We start from the raw sequence: 26,829 nt of genomic DNA on the forward strand, positions 1-26,829 counted from the left end.
GACAGTTAACAATATAACATAAACAATAACAAAAGTCTTAAGTATGGGGTTTTAAAGTGTAGGTTAAATGTACAATATCATAGATCAGAATAAGAGTTCCAAAGAGAATGCCTTCTATTTTTTTTAAAGATTTATTTATTTATGCATACAAGATCTGGGGTGTAGATCAGAGGTGTGGTGGCGGTGGAGGATGAGGGGATTCACCAGAGATAGAGTGGGGAGCAGAACAAGCAGATTGACTGAAATACACTGCTAATGGGATCAGCGGGTGAGACAGGAGAGGCCTACTGTGCCATGTGGGTCAGCACCCTGGCTGGGGATCAAACTTGTGCTGCAGTGGCTGCCAATAGCTTCATAGTGCTGAGATTTAACTCTTGCACCACCAAGAATGCCTTCTAGATCTCATATGGAAATTAAGTAAAGCAAGTCACATTGGAAAACATCCTACGCTTAGTACTGGACCATTAGAGCTAGTCTTAGTTCCGATTGGTTGGCAGTATGTTCTAAACCATCTGTTTTTGTGCTATACTGATTTTTAAAATTTGATTACCATGTCAACCTTAAGTATCATGTGGTCATCTGATCATACCATTTCATCTGGGAAATGTAAATGAGATCTAAAACTTTGAACTATACTACCCAAAGCTACATAAAGTTGAGGCAAAAGATCCAGGTATATATTCCTGATTTTCACATCTTGTCACACTATCCCTTTATTAAATCAATTTTCCTTTTGAATAGAGTGCCAAGTAAACTTCAGCTTATTTCAAAAGTAATAATAGAATGTTGGGTGATAGTAAAGATATTCAAATTTTGGACTCCTGCAGATCTAAGGTATAAGCTTACCCTTGTGATAGAACTGTTGCATGCTATTTAATATCTACAAACCTCAATTTTCTCATTTATAAAATGAGTAGAACACTTGTCTTAATAGATTACTTTGAAAGTATATTAATAATGTATATGAAACACTAGAGCAAAAGCTGAGTCATAAGAGGAAGTCAGAAAATGTCAGTTTCCCTTCTACCAATCAAAAAATTGATACTGTCACTATCACTATCCCAGCTGATGGGTATACTTGTGTAAAAACCCAATTTATCAAATAGAAAATTTATTTCAAATAGTTTAAATTAAATACATATATATGTACATATAAACATTGTGTATACATATATATGGAAAATATATATATATTCCTTAAAAGTGGAACCATAAATGCTCTCAAAATACTACTCTCATAAAGATATACAGCATTCATTTACTGGATTTGAAATAGAGAAATTGTTCATTATAGCCATTTGTTCAATGGGGGATAATTTGAAAAATCCATGTAAATTTACGAGCTGTTTTTACTTCCTAGCAATTGCAAGTTAATTGCAAGTTAATTAAAACTTGTTTATAATGGCAGTTTTAATAATGAAAGAGTTTTATACTTCTAAGTAGTAATCTTTCTTAATACAGTTACAGTTAGGACTCTTAGGAAGTACTCATTTCTTTTCTATTTACTAATGACAATTTCTTGTTGCATTTGTTGAATTTTTCTTTTATTATTTGTTAGCTCTAATTTGTTTTGTTTTTATCTATGCATATTTATTTTGCCCTATATCTATAGTCTTTTCATGTTTAGTTTCTCTTATTTGAAATACACATTCATATGTTAAGCAAACTTGATTTATGACTCATATATTGAGAAACAGATTTTTAAATATTTATTTCCTACATGTTAAATTTTTTGATGAGTTTTATAGTTAAATCTGTCACCCATTTCACCACTTTTCCTTAATGTAATTTCAAAGATAGACCGTACCAGTGAGATTTTTAAAACTATGTACTTTTTACTCTATTGTATTTATGGTTTTAATTTTTTATGTTCCACTCTTCTTCTGTGTCGGATTTGTGGCATAAAAAATAGAGCCTCTTCGGGCCTCCCCAGTGGCGCAGCGGTTGAGCGCTGGGTTGCGAAGCTGCCTGCAGCCTCTGCGGCGCCGGTTCGATCCCCGGCTGCTCCCCAGCCACCGTAGGAGGGTTCCCACATGGCGCGCAGACCTCTCCTGCCGCCCACTGCTCCCCTCAGCAGTGTACTTCGGTCCTTCTGCCTGTTCTGCTCCCCGCTCTGGCTCTGGTGAATTCTCTCACCCTCCCGCGCTTCTGACTGTACCCAGTGCATGTATAAACAAAACAAACAAACAAACAAATAAATAAATAAAAAACATGCCTCTATAAAAAAAAAATGTAAATAAAAAAAAATAGAGCCTCTTCTACTTTTATAGTGTTTTGTGTTTTCATGTGAAGTTTTTCAATAATGATGCTCTCAATTTAAACATTATACTTACAATTAACTGTTTCTCAATAGCTAGAAAGATTAGTCTATTAAGAGGCTATATTATTTATATTACTTTTTAATTACTAAGCAGTATAGTGCCATAAACAGTGTTGCCTTTGTTTTTAAATTAGTCAACATGTTACGTGTAAGTATACAATTGATTTATTCTTTGTATTTCAGGTTTCCTTTAAACCACCTTTATCAATAAAAGTAGTGTGATTCTATTTGTTTCACAAGTTAACTTTTTCAGATTAAAACATATATTCTAATGTATATTTTGGCTATACCCAAATCTCTGTGTTTCTTATAGTACAAGTTAACATGATACTCTCTTTTGCATATGCTTGAGTATATTAAGATGTCCATTATATAAAATACTTGGGATACCTATATGTTCAGTAAATAGGTGCATGAAAGAATTATCAACTTTATAAAATGAATGCAGTGGATTAAGTGATTTCGGAGGAAGTTTCCAGGTTTACGATTACTCCAAATATGCATATAAGTAAAGATTTCAGTTATAGTAAATATTTGCTCAATAGTAAATAGTCAATCAATAAATTAAAAGGTGAATGACTTTCATTTTAGTTTTACATCCTATATTGTATAGATATATCAATATTTATTGCTTGATATTTTGATGTATTAAGGTGCATGCTGTTACTCTACATAGCCCTCAGAGAAAGTTGCTTTTAATAGGAAAATGAATTGAGCTCCCTATACATTGGGTCATATAATAGCCTTACTTTCTCTTTTTAAAAGTCTTTATTTCCATAAATAACTTTTAAACTCATTACTAAGATTTTGTTAGTCACAATTAAGAGTAGCAACTTAGTATTTGTCATAGAATTATGCCATAATGTTTCTGATTTACAGAGCAGAAATACAACTTGTTTTTATAATCCTGACTGCATTGATTTATTCATAACAAGTACAAAAAATGATATTTTCTAATTAATGTTAAGGAAAAAGTCACTTAAAATGATTCTCATTGTTAGTGTTTTATTTTGAAAATGCAAACTAAGTCAACTTACTCCTTTCCCTTAGAAGTGCTGCCAGTCTTGTGACATTGTGTTTCATTTTGTAACCCATCTGCTACTTAGGCCAGATATGCATTTTCTGGATGCAATCTGTTGGTTTCCAATGGTTTACTACATGGTGGGCTCTATTGACAAGTAGGTAGCAAAATCTTTGGCACACTAACTAGTGTGGTGTCCTGTGGTTTGTCATGTGCTGTGCCCTTGTTGCATGATGAGTGTAATTTACCGTTTCAGTATTGCAAATATGAAAATAGTTTGCATGTAGAGCTTATGTTCTCGTGTTATACATCTTATATTCAAAGTTTCTAAGCAGTAATGTATTATTAAATTAAAACCTATCTTACTGCATGCCAATTTTTGTCAATTTTGTTAAGTTTCTAAAGCTATTTCAGTTTTGTGTTGTCTACAATAGTAGCATTATTACTATTGACACAGTGGTAAAGGAAATCTAGAAGTTCAACATTGTGATTCATTAATATCATTGTCATAACTTATAGAAATCTTCAAAATAATTTAGAAATGCTCATTGTAGCCGGATTTATGTGTTAGAGCATTTCCTTAAGTGTTTACTCTTCCCAGCAGTATATCAGAGTCTGTACTTTCTAAAATATTTATTAATTTCAGCTCCAAAGTGTGCAGTGCATTAGTATTAAATATAAATTATCTTATGTGCACCAACATATTATTAAAAATTAAAAACTTAAAAGATCATAAAATTGTTATGCTTATAATACACTTTTTACAATTTTAAAAATATCAGCCAGAGCTTTTAAAATAAAATGCTGAAAGTTATCAATTGTGAACATCATCCTGTGGATGTTGAAAAAAACAGTTTTGTAACTTTGAAAGTATTTATTGACTGTGGGTTGGATACCTTAAAGGTCAAACAGTAATATATATATTTAGCCTCACTCTATGCTAATGTGACTCATGTTATCATTTGTGAGAAATACTAACCAACTATCTAAATGTGGTTAGATGAACTAAAACTATTTCTAAATCCATGAAAGTAAAATCAACCCTTATTTTATCACTAATAGCATTACCTAGATATTATATTCTATTAAAATTCATTAGAAAAAAAAAGTTTAAAAGATAAAAAATAAATCTTCCTTCTGCTCTTTCTGATATTAATTGCAAAATAAATTCTTCCTCTATAAAAGTATTTATGTTAAGGAAAACAACTGAGAGGATCAGATTCCTAGAATTAGAGATGATAGTTATTGAAGCTGGTCATTGGCAAAAACTGTTCTTTTACTTGTGTTTGAAATGTCTTTAAAAGCAGAAAAAAATAAGCAAAGCATTTAATGGGTTAAAACACTCACAAATAACCCATTATATTTATACATTCACATTTTAGTTCCCCTTAGGAAAGAAAATCTTAAAGTGTAAAAAGTGAGGCATTGCCAATAAGATTATCTGAAGCTATTTTTAATCCATATGATTTTTTTCCTTAGGCAGCCATCTGGTGGCTGAACTGCGTAAAACAACCTTGCTTATTGGCCTCGCTTTGGGTTTCTTGGTTTTACTTTGTTTTGTTTCCTTTCAAATGCTCTTAATTTGCTGATCAATTGTTTATATAAGTATATAATTTTGTTTTTAAATATAAGATGTATGTATTTATTACATCCATCATCAACTATGTTGTTGGAAATATAACTTCTTACCCCAGTATGTGCTATTGCTTCACTCACACTCCACCAAACGCCAGTGCGAATACCCTATCAACTTCCTTCCCCTCTCCTCTCTGCCCCCTCATCCTTTATGGTAATCTCTATAATTTTCAAACAACATAAGACCTGCAATCATAAAATACATAAAAGAAAACAGGTGCTATACTCCTAGACATCAATTGCAATGGGAAAAGCACCAGCTTTGTAGACAGGATAATGGGGAGAAATTATGACAGATAGTTATAACAATAAATTAGTAACCTAATAAAAAAGAAAAAAGAAAAAGATAACATTAGAATATATATAAAGAATAATTCAAATTTAAAATATAGAGCAAACATGTTTCTTCATGGTTTAGGAATGTCATTCCAATTTTATGTATTTTCTATAGACAAATCCATTTAATATTACTAAAATTATTTTTGAAGGTTATGTGTCAATTACAGGAGCAAATTTTTTAATATAGAGTAAATTGATGCATATAGTTATAGGGAGCTGTTAGATATTTAACATAGGTATCCTCATAGTAAAACTTTTGTCAGATATTACCTTCAACTTCATGGTTTATTGATGATGAAATACTCACCTTTCCTATCAAAACTTTTATCTCTATATCCTTCTCAATAAAGCTTACCTTCTACCACCTTATCTTTCCATTTTCCTGTCTAGATAATTGTAATATTTTTTAAATGGGAAAAAATTTTGTAATACTGAAATATGAGAATGTTAAAATTATAATAAGGTGGGTTGAAGACATTTTTAAGGCATAATTTTTATGGACCATATCACATTCATTTTCTACCTACCTCTTTCCTTTTTAGATGTATTTTAAGCAATGTAAGAACAATTACAATGAATTTCCTAGATAAAAGGAACACCCAAGTATTCTAGAGATTTAAACTTGGTCACCATATTGGTTAGATGTTATGGTCCTGGCCCCTCTCACCATAGGAAATTTATTTGGAATAACATTCTGTTTCCACAGTTTTAGCCATAAAATCTCTGCCACAGAACATTGTTCCTGATTCAAGCGAAATATTTTTTCTGGACTACTCCTGGGGATCTTGGACTCAAAGCTTTGGTAATACTCTCTCGCCTTATAACAGAGTAAGAAATCCTGCCTCCTGCCTTCCCATGAAAGGAAAATAGTTCCCTCTAACATGACCTGGCTAACTGAACCAGTCATACACTTGGAAAAGATCCTCAGGGAAATGCTTCTTCAATTTAAGGATATAAAAGGAACAGCTGTTCTTTAAGTTTTACACTACCTATTTTAAATCAGAAGATGTCAAAATCAATTAGCCCAAATTATATGTCTTCAATTAGCTCTACCTAAAACATTCTTGTTCAAGTTTAATGTCCTTATCAAATTCAGTCCTATTTTTCTAATTTGAATTAAGTAGAAACAATAAGAATATGTCTTCCCTTGTGTAAGCTTTCATGAACATTTTCTTTTAATTCAGTGAGAGAATGCTAGGTCAAGTCTTTATCAATGATAGGGGAAAAGTCTGACTAGATCACAACTGATAGGGATTCGTATCCTCATTTATCAATTAATTTATACAGCCAAAGAAATCAGGTTAGCCAATCACTTGCTCAAAAAATAAAGGCTGGCTAAATGAACAGTAGGCTTGAAAACAACTGATCTTCATTTATTTCACATGCTCTTGGCTGTGTAGAACCAATCTATAACAAGTAGCTCTTACACCAAAACATAATAGACATTTAAAAATAAATATTTCATATTTTATATTTATTAGGCTTGACTATCTAAATTACCACAATAATATTCATTTCTATCTCTTTTACCAAAAGCTCCTTAGGGATAAAAAATGTAGATGTCATGTCTTTGAAATAGTGCATTAACTGAAAAAAATAACAAAGTCCGACATGTTCTATTTCAATTTGATTGCACAATGGATGTACTCCACTTGTTATTTATATCATTCATAATTATTATTAAAAATTCTTAGTGCATATCCTTTTGTACAGTTGAGATTTAATGAAACATGAAGATCCCCAAAACACATATTATTTCATATCAGTACAGAATACTGTATTATAATTCCCACTAACATCTGCTGGTGCACACTCTGTGAGAGCCACCTATAAATGCAGCCATTACAAGTGCAGGGGTTAAATGAGTTTGACACTGATCCTAACACTGAGATTTATTGAAAGTCCATTTTTCTCTGTTGATTTTTATCAAAGTCTAGATGATTTACTCAGGTGTGGAGTGACCTTCGCTGCCAACATGGTAGTTGTGGACAAAGAGAGCACCATGAGTGCGGAGGAAGACTACATGGCCGATGCCAAAACGATTGTGAATGTGCAGACCCTTTTCAGGTAAATATCTGAATAGCCCAGTCAAGTTGTTTACGTAGTGCCAAACATCTGTGGAATATTTGAGTGTGAATGTGTGTATGAGGAATGAACATGAAATTCCTACAATGAATTTATGTTTATTCGTTTAATCCTACAACCATTATCACCACCTGATATGTGACTTGCATTAGATAAAGTCAAATTTCTAATAGTTCAGGAATGCTCTTAAAAATTAATAGAATGATAAATCTGTTTTCTTATATAATTTAACAATAGATTTTTTAAGAAATCATGCACAGTAGCAGACGTGATTTCTTGTAGAAAAGGGATATTCTAATCTTGATTGCTGTGCATAGTAGTGACCAAAGTTATACTTTCATATACTGGATAACTAGGATACAACAATTACAAGGCTGTAATTTACCCATGTTAGGAGCAAAATTATAACCTTAACCTCAACTCACTCTTTTCCTGTCTTTTGTTAGTTGAATTCACCCAGATAGGAATTCTCTTTATCTTCATCTTCTGGTAAGAGTAAGCAATCTTTACCAGAGGAAAGTACATGCTGTAAGCAAAGTCAAAGTCATCTACAAATCAATACATCTGTGTCATTTGGCAAGATTCTTCCTAAAATGATTTTTAAATTAAAGTATCTAAAAGACTATGTTTTTAGGCATTTTGCTTTGTCTGTTTAGTTTTGCAGATACCTAAGACAGCTTTAAGGCTCTGAACCTCCAAAACATGAAAGTCAATATAAGAATGAATTCTATTATCATCTCCCCTCTACTTTCTTACCATCATTTTGTGGTAAAGCATATGTTGAGGGTTATTATGTACTTATAATTTGAGTTCAGAATTCAAAAGAGAGAGCTACATGAGTCCCGCTTAAGTTGACTATGACATTAAGGCGAATTACTTTCCTTCTCGAAGCATCAATGTCTTAATCATTTTGTTTGTTAGCTTATGACTGAGGGGCATCCCGGAGCCCCACACATAAGAAGTACATGCTGTAAAAGGGATTCTGCCATCCACAGTACAAAGACAAAGGGAGCAGACTTTCAGTGTGAAAGATCTTTAATAGAATTATTATAATAGAAAGAGGAGGGGAAAAGTATATTCCTAATAATAATTTCCCATTAAAACCCTTAAAATTATCTATCCCCTCGTGGGCAAATGCCTAACCAAATATGACTGAGCCTAAGTGGGGACTCAGAGGCCTAACACTTGCCACAAATCTAAGGTACCTTCTGGCAAGAAACCACAAAAAGGAATGAAGGGACTGGGTAAGTCTAGGACAGAAGGAGAGTTGCACAAATACAAATTAGGATAATGGTCTCCATTCTCTCTGCCAAGGCCAATCTCCCCATGTGCCTTTCACCCTCTGGTCTCTTTAAGTTCTCCTACATGTCTCTCCTCCCTTTGTCTCTCAAAGTCTCTGGGTGCAAGTCAAATTCAGGGAAGCAAGAACCCCCAGAGCTCACCTGCCTCCTGTGTGATATAGCTTCACCTGGCTGCTCAGCTCCACCCCTATTTCCCAGTAACTACCTTGCTCAGGAAGTAAGTGGGGGAGGGGAAAATGGCACCTCTCCTTCATAGAGGTGTGTCTGCAAGATTTTAAGATATGTATTGGCTTAACACATGCCTGGTAACCTACATTTAGTAAATTATTAGCTATTATAAATTTTTTAAAGATTTATTTATTTATTTATTTATTTATTTATTTATACAAGCACTGGGTATAGTCAGAAGTGTGGGAAGGTGAGAGAATTCACCAGAGCCAGAGGGGAGAGCAGAGCAGGCAGACTGACGAAGCACACTGCTGAGGGGAGCAGCGGGCGGCAGGAGAGGTCTGCATACCATGTGGGACCCTCGCTGGCAGCTGGGGATCGAACTGGCACTGCAGAGGCTGCAGGCAGCTTCACAACCCAGCACTCAACTGCTGCGCCACCGGGGAGGCCCTAGCTATTATAATTATTAACAAAATAATGATCACTTTTATGTGACATACGTTGAAACAATATGCTGTAGCAACATGTAGATTTCATGTAGCACAACCATCCCAGAAGTTCCAGCAGACTCTAATTCTATGACCTTAAGTATGTATATCTCATCTATAAAATGCATAAAATGATTAAACTTTCTTGCAATATTCATGCAAAAACGGGGAAATCAGAGGCGTAATTAATCTGTCATAACTTCTGGAAAGCCTACCCTGAACTCGAGTAAGAACGTCTTCCATAAGGAGAAATATACTTTCTAAAGTTAGTGGCAATTCATTTCTAATATAGCTAAGTAGCAATTGATCTATATTGAATAGTACTGTTGAGGCCCAGAGGAAATCATCTCTTACTTAGCGGGTAATCAAACAAGCATGATGCATATGTACATGTAAGATGACATAACTAAAAATACTGACTCTGATTAAGTTTAAGTATGAGAATTATACCTTTATATAATACAAAAATATTTTAACCTTTTTTGATTAGCTATGGTTTTATATTGTAAAAGAGTCAAAATAGTTTTCCATCTACCCTTTGAGGTTCTTGACTGAGACACCCTTTGTAATTTAAAAAACAAAAACAAAAACACAGACCTCCCTGGTGGCCAGGGGATAAGTCTCAACACTATACCATGAAGACCCACTGGGACAGCTGGCCTGATTTTGATCCCTTGCCATGAGGTAACCCACATGGCACAGCATACCTCTCCTGTTTTACCCAGTGTTCCCCTGTGCAAAAATAAACAAATAAAATCTTAAAAAAAAATTACAGGAGAAAAACAGAAATTTAATAACATGTGCCTCCTCTATACGTGGGAAATATCCAGGAAAACTCAGCAACTCCATCAAAAATGGCCCAAGTCATCACTTGAAATGTCATCTCCAGTGAAAGACAAAAGCAGTTGGTAGGGACTGGGGAAGCAGTTATGGGAGGCTGTGAGGAAAACAGTTAGTTAAGGGTAAGGTTGTTAAACAGATTTTTACTCCATGCCATCTCCATTGATGAGTTTCTAGAAATTGGCCAACCTTCATATCCTCATATAGAGAGGGAGACACAAGTGGAGATTTTCTGATAAATGGAAATGTCTCTTGCAAAAGGGTAAGTTCTCAATTTTGAGAATTTTTTCTGTGTTTATGGTTTCTTTAAAAAAAAAGATTTATTTATTTATGTATGCAAGAGCTGGGGCATAGGCCAGAAATGCAGAAGAGTGGGAGAATTCACGAGAGACAGAGTGGGGAACAGAACAGGGAGCCTGACCAAAACACACTGCTGAGGGAAGCAGCGGGCAAGACAGGAGAGGTCTGCTTCGCCATGTGGATCGCTCTCTGGCCAGCCGGGGATTGAGTTCATGCTGCAGAGGCTGTGGATTGCTTCGTAGTGCAGTGCCTAACCCCTTGCACCACCAGGGAGGCCCCTGTGTTTACAGTTTCTTAAAAAATAACTAGCTCAAAAGGATCCCATGTTCACAAGGCATATTCTGGGGCAGTATATTCTGTTTCTTTTCAATAGAGATGAAGTTTTAAATGTAGGAGATGTCTCATATGTATCACACAGTTGGGGCCCAGGGGTGCTGAGTTACCCCGGGCTACTTGACTTCTACACTGGAAGAATTCATGCAGAAGTCAGTCGATTGGGTTAGAATTGAAGCTTTACTGTGTGAGAGGACTCTCTCAAAAGTGAGTATGGGCAGATGCAGAGGAGAGTCATGCCTTGGGCCTTAAGGCTGCTGATATAAATACTTGCTTAGTTTGAGGGGCAAAGGCTAACAGACTGGATGCTGAATGGGTTTTGACAACTTTTGCTTAATAGAGAGGCAGGAATTTACAGATGAGAGAATGGGTTTTGGCCAATTACGTTTATCAAAAGCACATGACCTAGGCCTAACCTGTTAGATAAATATTTGCCAGAGATTAAAGCATATTTATATTTGTTTTAATGTTTATACTAAATTGTAGTCTTACACTGACTTTTCATGTATCTCTTTATGTCTGTAAACCTGTGTATTAATTTACTCCCTTGTTACTCAAAAACATCATTCCCAGTCACCAGGACAGATAAGAATGTACAGTGTAAAAATAAAAAAAAAAAAGAATGTACAGTGTAGCACACTAACAAGAATGTAATATTTTAAGATATTGTAAACATTTTCAAGATTTGTATGTTCTTATGTTGTTTTGCTTTAATATGCAAAAGCAACTAGTCTCAATTCTCTCAGTATTCTGTGAAATAAGTTTACAATATGCCTTTTATTTTTGTATTGGTTCACACTAGGCATGTCAAAAATATTTATTAAGAATTAATTCAGGGGACCTCCCTGGTGGCCTACGGGTAAAGTCTCAACGCTACCACCATGTTGGCCCTCCACTTCTGCCTGAGTTTGATCCCCAGCCAGGGAACTAACCCACATAGCACAGCAGACCTCTCCTTAATAGTGTATTCCAGTAGATCTGCCTGTACTGCTCCCCACTCTGTCCCTGGTGAACCCTCTTACACCCTGTACTTCTGGCCTACACCCCAGTTCTTCTGTGCAAAAATAAATAAATAAAATCTTGGGAAAAAAAAGAATTTTGGCAGAGAATATTTCACTGATATCTTACATCAGCATAATCATGCTGCAGGAGGCCTTGTTGCTCCAGCCAGATAGGATACTGACAAGCAGCTAAGAGAGAAGGCCTCACACCATGGGGCTGAAGATCTGGCATCCCTTTGCTTTTTGTTCTTGGTCATAGAGAGAGAAAAATTTATCAAAAAGTATATTAGGCAATAAATTATATGTATCAGCATATTGTAAGTAAATAGCATGAAAAATTGTCTGTTTAGAAATTAGTTGTTGGGCAGTTTGGCCCACTTGACAATGGGAGATGGTTTATTAAACATGCCTGACAAGCATTACAATACAATAATTATAATAGGTCCTTCTTTTGCCTTCTCTTGAAGTTTCTTGGGAAAGTTTTTAATATGAAGCTATTTGAGTTAAGGAATTTCTAGGTAGAAAAAGTTCTGATAGCTGAGCAGCAGCTGGTCTCCGGCTGAAGGTCATGTGAATGGAATAGTCCTTTGATGCTTAGGCTTTAGCTGATAGGGATGCACTGGCGGTTATTTACTGTTTTAAATAATTGTCTAAATGAAAAAATAAGTAGCTTTAATGTTAGGTTTGGTTTATTATCTATTAACCTTGAAAGCTGCCGTCTAGCTGAGACCCGTAGGGGCCAGTAGTCTATGGGAAACATAATATACTAATTGTTTTTGCTTTACACATGATAATGTATTTCCTTATTATTATTACTAATAATGAATAAAAAAAAGACCTGCTGAGTCTCTCAGCAGAAGATACTAGCACCTCACCAAGTGTCAGTGTCTCCTCATTCTACCTCATCCCCTTCCCCTCAGCCCTTAAGTTTCAGCCCTTTCGTTTTCGCCTAGGCCGTCTCATCCTTTCAGGAACCCCTGGCAAGACGTTTTGCCAGAGGCTGGTCCCCGGCATAAAGTGATTATAAGAAAGCTTTAAATAGAACAATTTTTATCACTTTATTTTTTTATTTTATATATTTTTATATCATTTTTCATTTTTGCACAATATATGTATATTCATCTTGGTTATAGGCCCCACACAATTCCCACCCCCCTTGTTTTGATCCTACCCCCTTCTGCACCCCCCCCCATAGTGTGTCTCTGGTTTATAGTTGCTTGTTGATTTTGATTTTTACTTTATTATAATTAGTTTTTCTCCTGGTCCCTTATTTAGTTTTTCTAAATTCCTGCTGTAAGTGAGACCATCCGGTATTTTTCTTTTTCTTTCTGGCTTATTTTAGCTGAGCATGATCCCTTCCAGCTCCATCCATGTTGCTGCAAATTTCATTAGTTTATCTTTTTGATAGCTGAGTAATATTCCATTGTATATATGTACCACATCTTCTTGATCCAATCATCTATTTTTGGGAATTTGGATTGTTTCTATAGCTATTATAAATAGTGCTGCTATAAACATAGGGGTACAGGTGCCCTTTTGAATTAATGTGTCTGTGTCCTTTGGGTAAATATCTCAGAGTGGAATTGCTGGATCATATGGAAACTCCATCTTTAGCAGACTGAGGAATCCTCCACACAGTTCTCCATAGTGGTTGGACCAGTTTGACTCCCACCAGCAGTGCAGGAGAGTTCCTTTTTCTCCATATCCTCGCCAACATTTGTTGTTGCTAGTTTTTTTAATATGTGCCATTCTCACTGGCATAAGATGGTATTATTGTAGTTTTGATTTACATTTCCCTGATTACAAGTGATGTTGAACATTTTTTCATATGCATATTGTCCATTTGCATTTCCTTTTTTAGAAGTTTATTTTTCGCTCTTCTGCCAATTTTTTAACTGGATTGTTTGCTTTTTTTTTGTTGTTGAGTCTCAGCAGCTTTTTGTAGATTTTTGTGATCAGTCCTTTATCATTCGTGTTGTGTGCAAAAAATTTCTCCCAGTTGGTGGAGTGTCTCTTTGTTTTGGTTACTGTCTCTTTTGCTGTACAGAAGCTCTTTAATTTGATGTACAACATTTTTTAATTACAATATTACTGCCTAGGAAAAAAAAAAGACATAATTTTATTTCTAAAATATTCTGTAATCAAATGTATTTTGGGTCATAGTGAGTCCCAGAAATAGGTTTATAGTGTCAACATTTTAAAGTTACAAAATCAAATCTATTAGACAATCACATTTCTAAATATAAAATATTACAATTGAATACAGGTAAAACATTATAGATACAAAGGGCACTGCAATAAAACATTTCATCATTTATTATTTATTTCTAGATTTTTCACTAGGTGGCAGACTTAGATAATGTATTGTTTTTCAGTTTAATATAATATAAATGGTGTAAGTTCATATATAAAAAAAAATGGCACATTACGTAAATTGTGTTGTCCTATCTAATTTCAATTCTGTAAGTCAGTTAAATATATGACCAGGTCACTCAATCATATGACTAACTTTTACTAAGATCTCAAATATATCTGGCTGCATGGAACTAAATTTCTATTTGATAGGTGTTAGAAAAAGATGATAAGCAAGAGTCCAAATAATCACAAATTTATACAAAGTTAGATAATACATGAAAAATAAGTCATTATTTCTAAAAGAAAATAAAAAATTTCCAAAAGAGCATGAATATAGGTTACATTATCTAAATAATTCTTTTTTTTAAAGATTTATTTTTATTTATACAAGAGCTGGGTTACAGGCCAGAGGCACAAGAGAGTGAGAAGATTCACCAGAGACAGAGCAGGGAGCAGAACAGGCAGAAAGACTGAAGTACGCTGCTGAGGGGAGCAGCAGACAAGACAGGCGAGGTCTGCTGCACCATGTGGGTATCTCCCTGGCTGGCCAGGAATCAAACCCACGCTGCAGAGGCTGCCAACAGCTTCACAAACTGCTGCACCACCAGGGAGACCCCTAATTAACTAAATAATTCTATGGAGTTTTATGTTCATTGACCCATCTTAGTACTATTATTTATTCATTTTATTTCCTTTCATCGAAGCTTATAAAATAATATCTGTGGCTATACTCATATGAAGGTAAATATCTCCAGTGACACTGTTTGTTTTGAAATATTTATTAAATATTTATTAAATAAATTATTTTGAAACTACCAGATGGTGTGAAATTTGGCAGTAGGTGGCATTTCCTAGGCTTTGTGCCTTGGTGCCAGCTGCAAAATCAATTGATATTTTTCCATTAGGCCATTCTAATTTTTCAAAAGTTTCTGAAACAATGAACTTTAATTTATAAAATATGCTATCATTAGTGACATTTGAGCAAAAAGAATAGAGCATCTAAAAGAAGGTGGTAAGGAAATAAATAAGTAGTGTTATTCTATAAATAATGTTAACTTGCTGTAACTTCATCAAGATTTTATCTACTAAGCCAAAAACACACAAGAATTGAGAAAATACTTACTGTAATACTGAATTAAAGGACTATGAGGAGCACTGGGCCCTTAGAGTGCAACTGACTTTCTAGCTGTAATGATGTATTAAAGGATAAAACCATTCAGGGATTAGTTCAACCCTTTGTGTAATAAACAGTGCAAGTCACATGTTAGGGAGCCAATGTGACAAGAATGATTCCAACTTTGGGCAATTTTAAAACTTCATCTCAATTCAATTTGAGAGAACCTTTAAATAATGGCTGCACTTTCAAAATACAGAGACTGAGGAGAAAAGTAGAGGAAAGGAACTCAGCTAAAGTACAAATGACAACATGAGAAAAGAAAAAAAGCTAAAAAATTTAACAACACTACTAAGAAACAGTATCTTCTGTATGTCAATGTGCTGTATCACAAAGCATATCTATAAAATTCACAGCACCTCTCCTTTACAGAATCTGAGCTGTAGAGTTACCTTAATCGACTTGTTGGGACACAAAAGAAATCATCCCTGAATTCTTCAGTGTTCTTCTCAGGCTGTAAAAGTAACCAAAACAGCATCAGGCTGGTTAGCAAAGGAAAAACAATTAATAACACACATATGGAGAAATTACATGGCTGTGCATTCTTAAGGACAGTGAAGCACACCAGGAGAGATGGGGAGACTTGACAAGACAGACAGAAAAGAGTGACATCATCCTTACTCCCAGAGTAAAGATGAGATTCTTAGAGCATGTTTACCAATAAACCTAGAACAGGGGGGAAATACCCTCAAACTTAAAAGCTTTAGTCATGCCAGGGAAAACAGTGATTGCTTCTTCAAGTAGCAAAAGAGCAGAAGTTTAGAACATGGTCTCTTCCTTAATTATGGAGGGGTGAAGGACTTAGGCAAGCACAGAAGCTTCTCACAGTCTTTTAGGACCCTCACTACTCTCAGCCCAAAATAATACACTTTATTTAATGGTAATAAACCTTCAAAGGCTTGCAGGGGTGGGGCTTGATTGGCCTCTAGTTCCCATAACAAATGACAAGAGGCCTGTGGGTATGTTGAGAAAAGCCTATTGAACCATTTTTAGAGAGACTAACCTCACAAATTCAACCTCACAAATTTAAGGTAACAAAACTATTGAGAACAATGATCAAATGCACAAATAAAATTGTGGTATTTTTAACATTAAAAAACAGCTAAAGAAAATTATATTCTGATCGTTTTACTGATGTTATTTCTATCAAACTAATTATGATTTACCTAGATTAAGAAACACAACAACATTTGCTTTCAAAATGGAGATTAAGCTATGTAATGCTGATTATATTTTTTATTTTAAAGAGTGGAATTTACAAAAACACCTGATGATATAATTTTCAAAGGTTTTGATTAAGTAAGATTCAAGTATTAGTCAATTAAGAAAATTAAGAGGACGCACAGTTTTCACACATAATTGAATTGTATACTGAAAGAGTATTTTAAAGAATTTTTAGAGTCTTAACTAGAATGGTGGCCAAAACCCAGTGAAGATAGATCTGAGAGACAAATGTCAAGGAAGACCTGACCACAGGCTGGGCCTCTGCTATAGAAGTTAACATCTTTATGCTGCTTAGTAGGTATGCAGCATTCTTTTCCCTAGGAGAAGGGAGCAGTTCTGGAAAAAATCCAATCAAAACTCATATATAGTCCTAAAGTTCAGATCAGGGTTCCCATTTTAAAAGAGCTGTGTTCCATTGAGATATCACCTTACACCAGTAAGAATGGCACATATCAAAAAAACAAGCAACAACAAATGTTGGCGAGGCTGTGGTAAAAAAGGAACTCTCCTGCATTGCTGGTGGGGTGCAAACTGGTCCAACCACTATGAAAAGCTAGGTTCCAAAGTCTACTAAAAATGGAGCTACCATACTACCCAGCAATTCCACTCCTAGGGATCTACCCAAAGGAAATAAACACATTGATTCAAAAGAACACCTGTACACCTATGATTATTGTAGCGCTATTTACAATAGGTAAAACCTGGAAACAACCCGAATGCCCAAAAATAGATGACTGTGGCATATGAAGATGTGGCATATGTACATAATGGAATAGTATTCAGCAATCAAAAAAGATAAACTCATGCCATTCACAGTAATGTGGATGGAACTAGAAGGAATTATGCTCAGTGAAATAAGCCAGAAGGAAAAAGAAAAATATCGGATGGTTTCACTTATAGCAGGAATATAGGGGAACCAAATTAGACATCAGTGTAAAAAAAATAATAACAGTACAAAACTCAACAAAGCAAAAACAGACAATTATAAATCAGAGACACATTGCAGGGGAGGAGGCAGGAGAGGGATCAGAGGGAGGGAGGGAGGAGCACAGGGGTCTGAGGTGATGGTACACGGGTGCATTGGGGAACGAAACTCTACACCTGAGCAGGTAGGGGGAAGCAAATATTGTTTAAAAATGAACAATGATGTAAAAAAAATTAATATTGAAAAAAAGAGCTGTGTTCCTCTATAATGAACCAAAAAAGCACTGGAGCATGTGGAAGACTAGTGCCCTAACACTGAAACTCATGAAATGAGAGTAAGATCAGCTGGACAAGCTGATGTGTTGAGTCATTAACTGGAGGTTTACAAGTGTGATATCCATAGAAAGGGAAGGTCACAGGTTCCCTGCCCCACCCAAGGAAGGTTGGAGCTGAGGAGTGAGGAGAAGCTAGAAAAAAAACTGGGGAAAGGAAGAAAAGAAGAGGACCTGGAGGAGGCACCTGGATTAAAGAGACATGTGAAAAGGCCACGCTTGCTTCTTAGCCCTGGATTTGTCCAAGGGACTTATGAGGACATGCAAGGGGACACTTGAAACAGGCATGGAGGGGAGACTCTTGGAGAGGGTGACAGTGGCAGCCTTTACTTCGACTTGCATTTTGATTTTGCTCCTTTCCTTCCAGATTTTCCTGGTCCCCTCTTCCCCTTTCTATGGTGGCGCCTTTCCCAGAGGGTGGCCTAGACTTGTTGTAAGCTTTGGGGCCTCAGTGGCTTCACTTTGGGCCAACCCTGTTTGGGCATTTACCCATGAGGATATCGGTAACGGTATTTCTCTTTTCTCTCCGTTGCACATTAATTGTATTGAAGTTCTTTTCTATTGAAGATCTTATGCACTAAGAGAATGTTTTGTCTTGATGTGGTGGATGACAGAACCTATTTAGTGCAGGCAGATTTGGGGATCCTGGGGTGCCCCTCATTCTTCCACTAACAGAGTTTATATCCTGCATATTTTTAATCAGTCTGAGTTCAAGGTATGGGTTCAACATGGTGGTAGGAAAATTATGTGGCCATTGCTGAGTTAAAACACTTATTGTCTGGGGAACAAGGCTGATTATCACATGAAGTGGTTACCACCGGATATCTCAAAATATTGTAACCCAGAGCTACCAAGCATGCATAGATGTCAGGTAAAAATCCAATTATCAACAACAAAAAGGCATTTGTGTAGTTTTTTCTTGTCTCTTTACTTTGTGGGAAAAAATAATGTACCTGGGTGCATGCCTGCATTTTTTTTTTTTTTTGAGTGTGAGGTTAATAGGAAAAAGCTAATGCAGAGCTACAACATGTGAAAATTCTCAGGATCCTTTTAGAACATTATCAACTGAACCTTGGTCTGAATATATTACAAAGAAATGCTATTTCAGTAAAAAATATTTTCTCCTCTGAGAAGTTCATTATGGCAAAATTTGACATTTGAAATTCCATACTATGGAAATAGGGAGCCATAGAGATCAAAGAACTCCCATTATGGACAATAAGCTCATCAGGCAAAATTTTTGTCAATCAGCATGTTCTTCTTGAATTTTCCATTTCAATATTTTCTACAAAGCAACATTCTAAATTCTTAAATCAGCTGTATAAGTTTCTCTTCTATGCTGGGAGAAAGTGCCTAATAGAAGCCAAATGATTTCATTCATTTTTCTTATTGTGCTAAAATGTTTTTTAAATATTTTCTTAGAAGTGTTTTTCTAACATTTTATAGAACATTTTATGTGATACCACCTGCTCTTGTAATTGCATGTCAATTCATGCCTAGGGCAAGGAATCACTCACTCAAATATGTTGCTATAAAGAATACCATGTTGGGTTGTTAATGTAATGCAATTTTTTTTTAAATGTAGGTTGTTTTCCAGTCTCAGTATTATCACTGAGCTTACACACCCAGCCAACATGAGATTCATGCAATTCAGAGCCAAAGACTGTTATTCTCTTGCTCTTTCAAAACTGGAAAAGGTAAGACTCCACATTATTAAATAAACTGGATTTGACTGTGTTGGTAAAAAGAATAACTAGAAATGTCTCTGTATAGAAGGAAAACCATAAGATATCAAACATAAAAATGCTTTTTGAACTATTTTTGTGCTAAAATCTTGTAATTTAAAAATGTGCATTGAGAGATTTGATTTAAATCCATGATAGATTTACCACTAATCATTAATTGATGACATGTTTTATGAAGGAATTGTGTGGCCATTTAAAATATAAATTATATCTATAATATCACAAATGATTTGCTGTGTCAAGAAAGTTATAAGGTTTTGTAGTTTTCAAACTTCTTAAGACATTAGAAAAGTTGTAAATTTTGTTGAAAGTGAGTTTCCCAAATGTCACCAACATAACCTCAGACAAAGCCAAGTTATTGCTTACTTAGGTAAGAGATACTGTCAATTTAAGACAGCTTTGGCAATGCCTCAGAGTAAGGAGGTAGGGGTGGCAAGGTCACATTTTATTAAGAATTGGAATTTCATTTAATGTGGGTCTTTAAAAGGGAGAACTTGATTAGGATTGAAAAAGGATCTGGATAATTCTAACAGTGGGATTGCGGTCATGTAATGTGAACAAATGGTTTGTGTCCAGGCTGAGGGTAAGGATAAATGAATTCAGTGTTTGCTTGCTACTAGTATACTGGGAGAATTTGATGTAAGATTGAGAGAGACTCAGTCTTATACATCTAAAAATATGTTAATAGGCCATTTTTTTTTGTTCATAATAATATGAGAGATAAAGATAAGTTGCCTTACACTTTTTATCAGTTTTTTTCTTTCCTTACTTTTATTTTGGTTACTTATGCCAGATACAGTCCTGGTCCCTGAGAAATTTATTGTCGAGTGAAGTCATTTCTGCATTCCTTTTGATTTCCATCTCCAAAATGTGTCACATACATTATACTAGTTGAGCCTTTCTACTGCTCATTTATACACATGTTTAAGTATTGCTGTGCCCTACTTCCAGTTGAGGAAACTAGTATAAGACAAGTTGTATAGTTTTTTCAAGAATATATAGCTATTAAGTCAATTCAGAAAGAGAAACTTAGTTATAATGCCAGGGCAGTTAAGTTCCATGATGCCACACCTCTTTAATAATATAGAAAGGGTGACAAGCATTGTTAAATCGACCTAGCATACACAAGCAAACCCAATAACCAGCAATCAGCTAGAATAAGTGTTGGCATGATGTAGTTGGTGTGCTTCATGACAAGTGGTGTAAAATCCCCCAGCGATAAAGAAGATAGGTTCTGGAGTCAAGTTGGTCCATTTCTCTACTTCTAGGAATGAAACTTAGATAAATTACTTAGACATTCATAGCCTTAGGATACTTATATAGAAAATAGTAGTAACACCTAAATAATAGGGTCATTGCAATGATAACAGCACATGGTCTAAGTAAGACATTTAGTCCAATTTTGGCATACAATCAGTAATTAAATAAATGGTACTAAAATCATAATTATACATTATTATTAGTAACATTTCAATTAATTAATATTCCATTGTATGTATTCAATTTTATCCCAAGTCAATTGATGTAGCAAGGTCATCATTATGGAAGATACTTTCAGGATTAATGAGTATGTCTGTTGCATTAGGGAGAGAGAAGAACAAAAGGAGGTTTTGATTTTTGTTAAGGAATTATTAAAAATAAATCCTTTACCAACTTAGAAATCCTCTCCACTAATGTAGATTTTTTTAAATAAGTATTAAGTCAGACTGTGATGTCTATATTAGTCCACTTAAGAGAGTGTAAAGACAGAACTATATCTCACGTTTTTTTCTATAGGCAGGCAGAGAATAGCACTTACACACATGTTAAATATCTTTATCCAAAGGAAAAATAAGTATTGTTGCATTTTTGCAACAATCAATAAGTTAGAACTTGAGCACACCACCTAGGTTAAAGTCCCAGAGAGACAGGATGCCATCCTGCTTTCTGCTCAAAAAGAGAACAGCAGATACTTCACTTACAGTCCTCAGAAGGAACCAATCCTCCTGACCCCTGATATTAGACTTCTACATTTCTGTTCTTTAAGCCACTCACTTTAAACTGAGTCAAGGGGCTCACAGCCATATGTGCAGAATGCCAATTTTATGACACCAGAATTTTGCAAGAGGACAGTTTATTAGTTGACTGATAAGAAAAGCATAGTTAAAAGTCAAATCTGTCTTTGCCACAGAAGAAAGGAAAGGAGTTTGTTTTAGTTTCTGGGAGGCACATTTAGGAAGAGTGGATTCAAATTTTATTGACTAAGAAGTTATCTATGGACAGAGGAATATAGAAGTGGCTAGAGTCCATTGGATAGTTACAAATTAACCAATATAAGGAGAGATCTTTTGCAAATGACTGAATTTTCATAGTGAATCCATTCCATTCCTTTCTTCTGAATGCCCTCTGGGGGTTTCCTTTTCCAACCTTTTTCATTCCTTGTTAGCAATCTCATGATTTCGAGAGTGAAAACTGAGGTCAATTCTATCTCTACATGCAGGCTGGTATGTCTCATAGTAGGTCATGAAGCCCTGTTGCTTTTGTGAAAACTCAAAACAAGCTCAAAAGATAGGTAAATATGTCCACTGTTTCTGCTTACAGCAGATTGGCCATGATATTGATTGGTATGGAAATACAGCTAGCTTACTATTTGAAGTGATTGTTGGGTTTCTGTATTTGTATTCTGCATATAAGAAAAAATTTAAGCTTAGTAAACTGATCTTTATTTCTAATATTTAAGTGAAATCCCAGTAATATTTTCTAGTTATCGTTGATTGGGGAAAAGATGGGTTTTTATTCTTCCAAACATAACTATGAATATCATATTTTATTTGTCCTACAATTAGGTGCACCTGCACTTTCACACATGGGATCTTTACCTTTAGAAACACAATCAAGGTTTAAAATCAGAAAAACACATCAGCTTCAAAGTGCTGAGCACACTTTTCTACCAGTTAGTAGTTGTCATTCAAACTCAGAGATAGAATCTATAACAATGAGTAGAGAACTTTGAATGGTTTTGCCCTGGAGACTTCACATATATGAGGATTACATTTTGATGTTTGTCTGGTAATAGACCTTCTATTCTGATAGGTGGTTTCTATCAGTAACAGGAGTGATACTGTTCTCTGTGAAAGGGCATTCACTGAAGAATATTGCCACAGTAGCTTCCAGGAGGTAAAGAAAAGAACTAAACACACAGAAGTTTCACTGGTCCTATAATAATGATATAAACAATAATTGTGAAAACCCCTCTCAGCTCTTGTGAAGAGGAAAATCCTTAAATATTTGTTTAAATTTGCTGTCTTCTGGAATCCCTTTGCCATTGTTTTGTGTAAATTTGTCTCTTACCTCAAGTTCTTCCTTCTTCACTATTATTCATGTCACTTAAGAACTACATACTACTTACAGTCTCTGCAATGTTTGCATCCTGCATCTTGGTTATTCTAGTTTGACAATATCTAAACATTTTTTAAGCTGATGGAAACTTTTTCAATTATAATTGAAATCTAAAGCCTTTTCAGACTACATTGCTAATTTCTCTCAAAAATTTGATAAATTTCTTGGGGAATTATTTGAAAAAAAATTGATAAATTTCAATAGGTTAACATGCTTCCCTTCAAACTGTCATCAGAAGTATACTTAAAGTTCTTTCTTAAATATAATACTTAAGTTCCTTATTTCTTTGCTTCCTCAATCCGTGCATTTCTCTGTTATTTTCATGGAAGTACCTTGAAATTATTGTGACAAGAAAATTTGGTTGGACTTTGTTTTTTCATGTTTTGTTCAGTTTTATGACATGTTCTGTTGGCATCAGGAAACAGATTCTTTTTAAATCTGAAGGCTTTTAGTCTTTGAACTTTCTACTTCCTGCAAATCCTATTGAAACTAATTCTTACCTGAGTAGCTATCTTTTAATGTCCAACAAAATGCATCAGGTAACAGTATACCCAACCAATATTAAACATTGAAGATTTTTTGGACCAGATCTGGCAATGGCACAAGACATTAATTCTTTAGCCTTGGTTGATCTTACTCATGACTACGCCTAACTTCAGAAATGGTGTTCAGTCATGTGCCTAGGAAGAACAGGGTGTTGGCTTTTGTGGACAGTTAAGATTCCCTGACACATGTAGTAAATGACACTTACATTCTTCAAATTTGAAAGTCTAGCAAAATATTTCCTGAACATCTGATCTGGCATTTTCATTGGCCCTATCCTTTGTGTTGTCCATTTTTGTTGTTTTATTTTGTCTTATATAATCCTTCTTGAATGTTCCCATCACTGTCACTGTTTTCCTTCAAAACACCTTATGTTTACTTTTTGGTCCAGTTGGCCATTGACACTCCTAATGAAATAATATAGCAGTCAACAGAAACACAGCAGAAAAGCTGACCAGAGATGGAGAGTAGATAACAGGTAACAACAAAAGGGAACAGAGGAAATAATAAAAAAAAAATCACATCTCATTTCAACTCCCTCTAGCAACTTATTTTGTTACTCTTGTTTTGATGTGTCTCATTTTAAAATATCTTCTCATTCATGCTTTTGGCACAATTTGCTTCAAGAACACTTCCTTTCAATTTCCTTTGAACTATCACCACTCTCCAATGATGATCATGATTACACTTTAGCAATCATATGGTAATTACACACTGATGTAAGAAGCAAAGTAATGAAAATGTGAGATGAACAGTATGGTATAAGTAAGTAAATATATTTAGTCTTTTCCCTAGTCTTTGTCCTGACACAGAACTTCAAATACCCTTTGAATTTCTTGAGTTACAGGAGTAGCTGTTCTTTCTCATACTTTTCAACCAAGCCTGATTTCATACTAACAAGCAACTAATGGAGGAGACTGATCCTTAACAGGTTCAGGATGAAGCTGCTTTCGTCATCAGAGAAAGTATTTACATGATTTGAGGAGTAGAGAGGACAGGGTATTGAGTTTAATCATATACTTAATGATTTATTTGATCATACTTACCTATCCATACATATTTACCTAACAAGGTTTGAGAGCTTCCTTATTGGCAGAAATACTGAAGGACCAGGAATATTGCACACCGTGATCCCTGGGGCCAGGGCCCATACTCTGGAGCCTCCAGACCTGCCTTAGGCCTTTCATGTGCTAAACACTTGTATCCTTACTATAAGTAAATGACAATTACTAAGTGTAATACTTTAGTGAGTTCCATGATAATTCTAGCAAATTATCAGACCTGAGGGGGTTCTAGGAAACCCCAAATTTGTAACTGGGTGGACAGAAGTGCTATTGGCTTAGGGGCACCAGGGACTTACACCTGGTGTCTGCAATGGGAGCAGTCTGATGGAACTGAATTTGGTGTGCCAGGGGAATTAATACCTATTTGTGACTTAATCTTAAAAACCTTTCTATATGACAGAAATTTTTGTAGAAGAGTTCCTTGAAAGTGTCTATCCTTAATGCCATCATTATATATAACTTAAACCAACTAGGCATACGGCTGATGCCATAATCTCCAAACCACCCAGACCAATCAATTAAGGAGTATGTTAAAAGTTTTATGGGCTTGATATCTAGGCTAATAAATTAGAAAATGTATCATGATGTAATGTTCATAGATCAAAACTGGGGTAACATTTAACTGCCCTTTCTTTACTGGCACGCTAGTCCTCAAGTGAGGCTATTTGTTAGTCTGGAAAGCCTTTTCAACCTGAAAAGGCATGGTGAATATGGTGGAATAACTTCTCTTCTTTTCTTTGAGAATCGCCAAAATTACTGCTTTTGAAATAGGATTTTATTCTCATTGTCTCAAAAGGTGAGAGCTGATCATTTTTCAATTTGCTTAACTGTATCTTTCTCCTAATAAAGGAAAGTTGGCAACAAAATAAACCAGCATTTTTGAGGTTGTCATTTAAGTACAATGTTAACTTCATGATTAAGAAATTCCTTTTAGGGGATGGTAAATTGAGTAAAAGGACAATTGTATGGTGAAGGATGAAACTGTACCTTAGTGAGGAACATAATGTATTATGTACACATGTGAACTTACAGTGATGCACAGCTTAAATCTACAAAGTTATAATGCAATATCATTTCAAGAAAATTGAAAAAAGTCCCATCTAATCTTAAACAAATATGTTCTGTCATGCCTTTGTTTATTAAGGGGAGATAGTGACAACATGATTTTTAAAAAAGAAAACCCCAAACGCCATAATACACAAATGCGCCCAGTTTTGTTGTTGTTGCTGTTGCCATTTAAGGAAACTTAGCTGGAGACTGGTGTGACTGGCACAACTTGAAAAACAACTGGAGAAATGAAAACTCACATGACTAGAAGCTAAAAACCCTGGATGTGATGGTTCCTACCTGCCTTTTATTTCCTCCTCATGTAGAAAAATGTTCAAAAACAGATCTCTTAGGTGTTATGTTAAGTTACATGACTTTAGGTTTTCTTTTTACTTTAATTAAATGACTTTAAAGTGTTTGTTCCTTTTATTATATCACCTTAATGCCTATTCAGGAATATGTGTGAAGAGTAATAAAGTGTTTAATGTATGAAAGAATTGACCTGTCTTAACTATTGAGTATTTTAGTTAAGAAAACATGGTCATTAATACTAAAGGAACATATTACAAATTTAATGGTAAAGTGAAATAATGACACACACATTCATAAATTAAGAAACATATAATGAAAATAACCTTTGTCACATATGTCAGGAAAATACAGCTAAACAGATAATTTCAAAATATAGAATGCTCATAAATGTTCTCTCTCAAATTTCTGAACAGAAAGAAAGAGAGAGGGGCTCCAATTTGGCCTTCATGTTCCGACTGCCTTTTGCCGCTGGGCGGGTGTTTAGCATCAGCATGTTGGACACACTTCTATATCAGGTGTGCAGTACTTGATTTTGTAAGTTGTTTATATTGCATCTGGATGTTATTTAATAAATGTTTTGTTTAGTGTTTCTTATGGACTTGTTAATTTGAGGTACCTTTAAAAGTAATTCAGTATTTTAATTCATACGTTTAATGACTTAAATATGCCTACAAAATGTTTTGTAAGGAAAACATTATTTTTCAGGTAATCTGTGACACAGATTTTAAACATTCAGTTTCCGCCAATGTTATCTGTGACATTTCAGTACATTTTGCACATTACTCTAGGATATTACTGGACTTAATACAAGCTTAAAAAAACAGCAAAACAAAATAATTCATAATTATGAATTTTTTTCAAGTTTGAAAAAAAGATACCAAAATTGATGTCAGTAAATTT

At 34.9% G+C, this 26,829-nt stretch overlaps 1 protein-coding gene across 3 annotated transcripts in view; it reads left to right on the forward strand.

Moving 5' to 3' along the window:
* KCNT2 (potassium sodium-activated channel subfamily T member 2) overlaps positions 1-26,829 on the forward strand; it is a gene marked incomplete at both ends in the record, with an annotated part of 316,392 nt that overhangs the window by 260,014 nt on the left and 29,549 nt on the right. For 2 of the 3 annotated variants that reach the window (XM_084246075.1, XM_084246076.1), the window contains 3 exons: positions 7,248-7,382; positions 19,426-19,537; positions 26,343-26,444. In XM_084246075.1, coding sequence (XP_084102201.1) covers positions 7,248-7,382; positions 19,426-19,537; positions 26,343-26,444 — 349 coding nt within the window. Of the gene's footprint in view, positions 1-3,426; positions 3,499-7,247; positions 7,383-19,425; positions 19,538-26,342; positions 26,445-26,829 lie in introns of all 3 variants that reach the window. The other variant, XM_084246074.1, reaches the window with a different exon arrangement.

The sequence above is a fragment of the Talpa europaea genome, assembly GCF_964194135.1.
Source record: "Talpa europaea genome assembly, chromosome: 10".
NCBI lineage: Eukaryota > Metazoa > Chordata > Mammalia > Eulipotyphla > Talpidae > Talpa > Talpa europaea.